The sequence below is a fragment of the Etheostoma cragini genome, chromosome 13 (genome assembly GCF_013103735.1).
Source record: "Etheostoma cragini isolate CJK2018 chromosome 13, CSU_Ecrag_1.0, whole genome shotgun sequence".
Lineage (NCBI taxonomy): Eukaryota > Metazoa > Chordata > Actinopteri > Perciformes > Percidae > Etheostoma > Etheostoma cragini.
The window spans coordinates 25,339,949-25,342,705 of NC_048419.1; the positions used below are offsets into that span (position 1 = coordinate 25,339,949).

The 2,757-nt window shown below is 42.7% G+C and overlaps 1 protein-coding gene across 1 annotated transcript in view; it reads right to left on the reverse strand.

The window, feature by feature from the left end:
• dbn1 (drebrin 1) overlaps positions 1-443 on the reverse strand; it is a 23,379-nt gene extending 22,936 nt beyond the window's left edge. The window contains exon 1 of the mRNA XM_034890003.1: positions 286-443. Coding sequence (XP_034745894.1) covers positions 286-351 — 66 coding nt within the window. The 5' untranslated portion in view covers positions 352-443. The remainder of the gene's footprint in view (positions 1-285) is intronic.
• Between the last annotated feature and the right edge of the window lie 2,314 nt (positions 444-2,757).

Below are 2,757 nucleotides of genomic sequence, written 5' to 3' on the forward strand. Positions count from 1 at the left end.
GTGTGTGTGTGTGTGTGTGTGTGTGCGTGTGCGTGCTTGGGTGAGTGGGTGCATGCAGCTGGGCATGTATGAGGAGAAAGAGAGAGAAAGGAAGATGAGCGCTGAATAAAAGAGGAAAGAACTAGAACAAGGATGAGAGTGGGGAAAAATAAGTCGATGAAAGAAGAGGAAGAGGTGTCGGAGTGAGGGAAGTGATTGTGTGTGTGTGCATGCACGTGTGCGTGTGTGTTGCCTGCGTCATGCATAGCCCCTCCCTCCTCTCCCCCCTCTAACCCGGCGACTCACCCAGTTGATGAGGATGTATCGTGGCAGAGCGGCGGTGGGCTCCTTCAGGCTGCAGAAGCCGTACATCACCCTGGCGCTGTCAAAGGTCAGCGTGATCTCGGCCAGACCGCCTCCTGCACCACAGAAGAAGAGGAAACCATAACGTCCTCTACCAGGGAGCAGCTGGGCCGCTCATCAACAACACTGCACAATAACATGTCGTGGTTATGCTGTCCGCCCTGCTTAATGGTCTCCATAATTGAGTGTTCATTAAATGCTCCTGTGTAAGTCGTATGTCTCAAAGCTTCTCCACGTATGAGGAGTTGTGCTGCTCCTGAGTTTTTCCTTAACACAACCAATCCATAAGCAGAGTTTCTCCACAAGGAATCATGCAACAGCACCACTTTATATCAGGGGATTATCACAGATGTGCTCATAATTGTCTTGGAAATAAGTCTAAAGAAGTCTATAAGACTGAAGAACTCCTGTAGTCGACTAAGACCAAGAGAACTGATTACTCAACTAACAGGAGGCAGTCCTAGTCCACACACACACACACACACACACACACACACTCCAAACACACACATACAGACAGACACACACACACACACACACACACAAACACACACACACACACACACACACACAAGATTAACACATTCATCAACGTATGAAAGAAAGCAATCAGAGAGCATCTTATGTAACTCTGCCAGGATGCACAATCCTCTAGATGGGCTGTAGTTTGGAACCTGCAACCTTTGAATCTGCACCTGGATCTGCACACGTAATGAGAAACAATCTTTAAATATGACAACATCCAGTCTGGGAACATTGGGGCTCACATTAGGGTGAATTGAAAAAAACATTAAAAATGAATCAGACTCAGGGTAATCACCGTTTAAGCCCAAATGTATCATGTTACTGTAGCATCACTTATCTGTGACAAACCAATAGGATGTCTTATTGTGTTCATTCATTCCATTCAGGTGATTAGTTCTTCTTCTGGAGCACTTGTGTACATGGAGACCGCTTTTGTCTCAAAACCCCGCTTGAAAACCAAAAGGTAGCAATGTATGTGTAGCCTCAGATTATGATCCTGTTCTCCATATCTCAGACCAGGTTGTGGTCTGCTGGTTGTGAGGAGCCGGATAGATTTCCCTGAGGCTTACAGTGCAGATGAACTAACTGTTTTCCTCTGAAATATTCACGTCTCTCTGGGGAAATGCACGCCGGCATGAAGGAAAATAACACGGCTGCTGGCAGAAGTGGCTCTTTATCACGCGGCTCTGCAGCATTAGTGAAGCAGGCTTTTGAATTCGGGACTTCTGATTAAATTAGACTGACAGAATAAGTTGTGCATTAAAGTAAAACCACGTTCAACGTCACTTTGTCTCTCAGTACTTTTCCGTGTTTCCAGTTTCACTAGGCGGGCAAAGCATGGAAAGGGGAGGTAACCTTTCCCCTTATGACATCATAAGGAGCAGATTCCAGATCGGCCCATCTGAGCTTTCCTTTTCTCAAAGGCAGAGCGGGACACCCAGGACTCGGTTTACACCTATCACCATCTCTAGCCACTGGGGGGGGGGCCTAGTCAGGCTGGGGGGGGTGGGGGGGGGGGGGGGGGGGGGAAACGACTCATATTAATGTTAAAAAACCTCATAAAGTGAAACTTTCATGCCACGGGACCTTTAAGAACAGTATCATAAAACGCTATGAGATCATGTTTTAAGTTCCCGTTGGTTTATTAATCATAAACTTAATTGTGAATGTATGTAATTACGCTTTACAACCAACATTAATCCAACATAAGCACTCACTCATGTGCTATATATAATGTTTCCATAACTGTGCAACATCAATATCATTGATCATTATATGTTTTTCTCCATGCAGTAATGTGTATTCAACCTTTCAGTCTGTCTACTTATTATAATTTTCTGTCCTTTGTTTTTTAACGTATCTATATTTAGCATTTTTTTGCATGCTGACTCTTGATTTTGCTGCTATAACACTGCACGTGTCCCCTCTGCGGGACTAATAACGGATTATCCTATCCCTCCATTTGTTGTATTTACATTTACTTGCTTACATTTCTGCACTGTAACTGCTCAGATAAATATCTTCATTTGATTCCTTCCACTGTATAAACCCCCAGCCATGTTTTTGGTAAATATGGAGAAATTATGTGAGTCTGGCTCACAACATCAAGTAGAAGAATTATTGTTGTATGATAAACAAGAAAAATGTGTCTAAAATCATGTTATTGTGACAGTTGTTCCAGTGAGGTTTTGTCCCCATTCATTTATTAATTAACACATTCCACGATGCAATGATATTATTTATTATTTTAGGAAGACCCTCTACTACTGTGTGCGTGCATGCAGAGAAGTTTCATTAAACCGTAATGATCATGCCGTGCGTCACTAACCCTGATAATTATAAATATATATATATATATATATATATATATATATATATATATATATATAT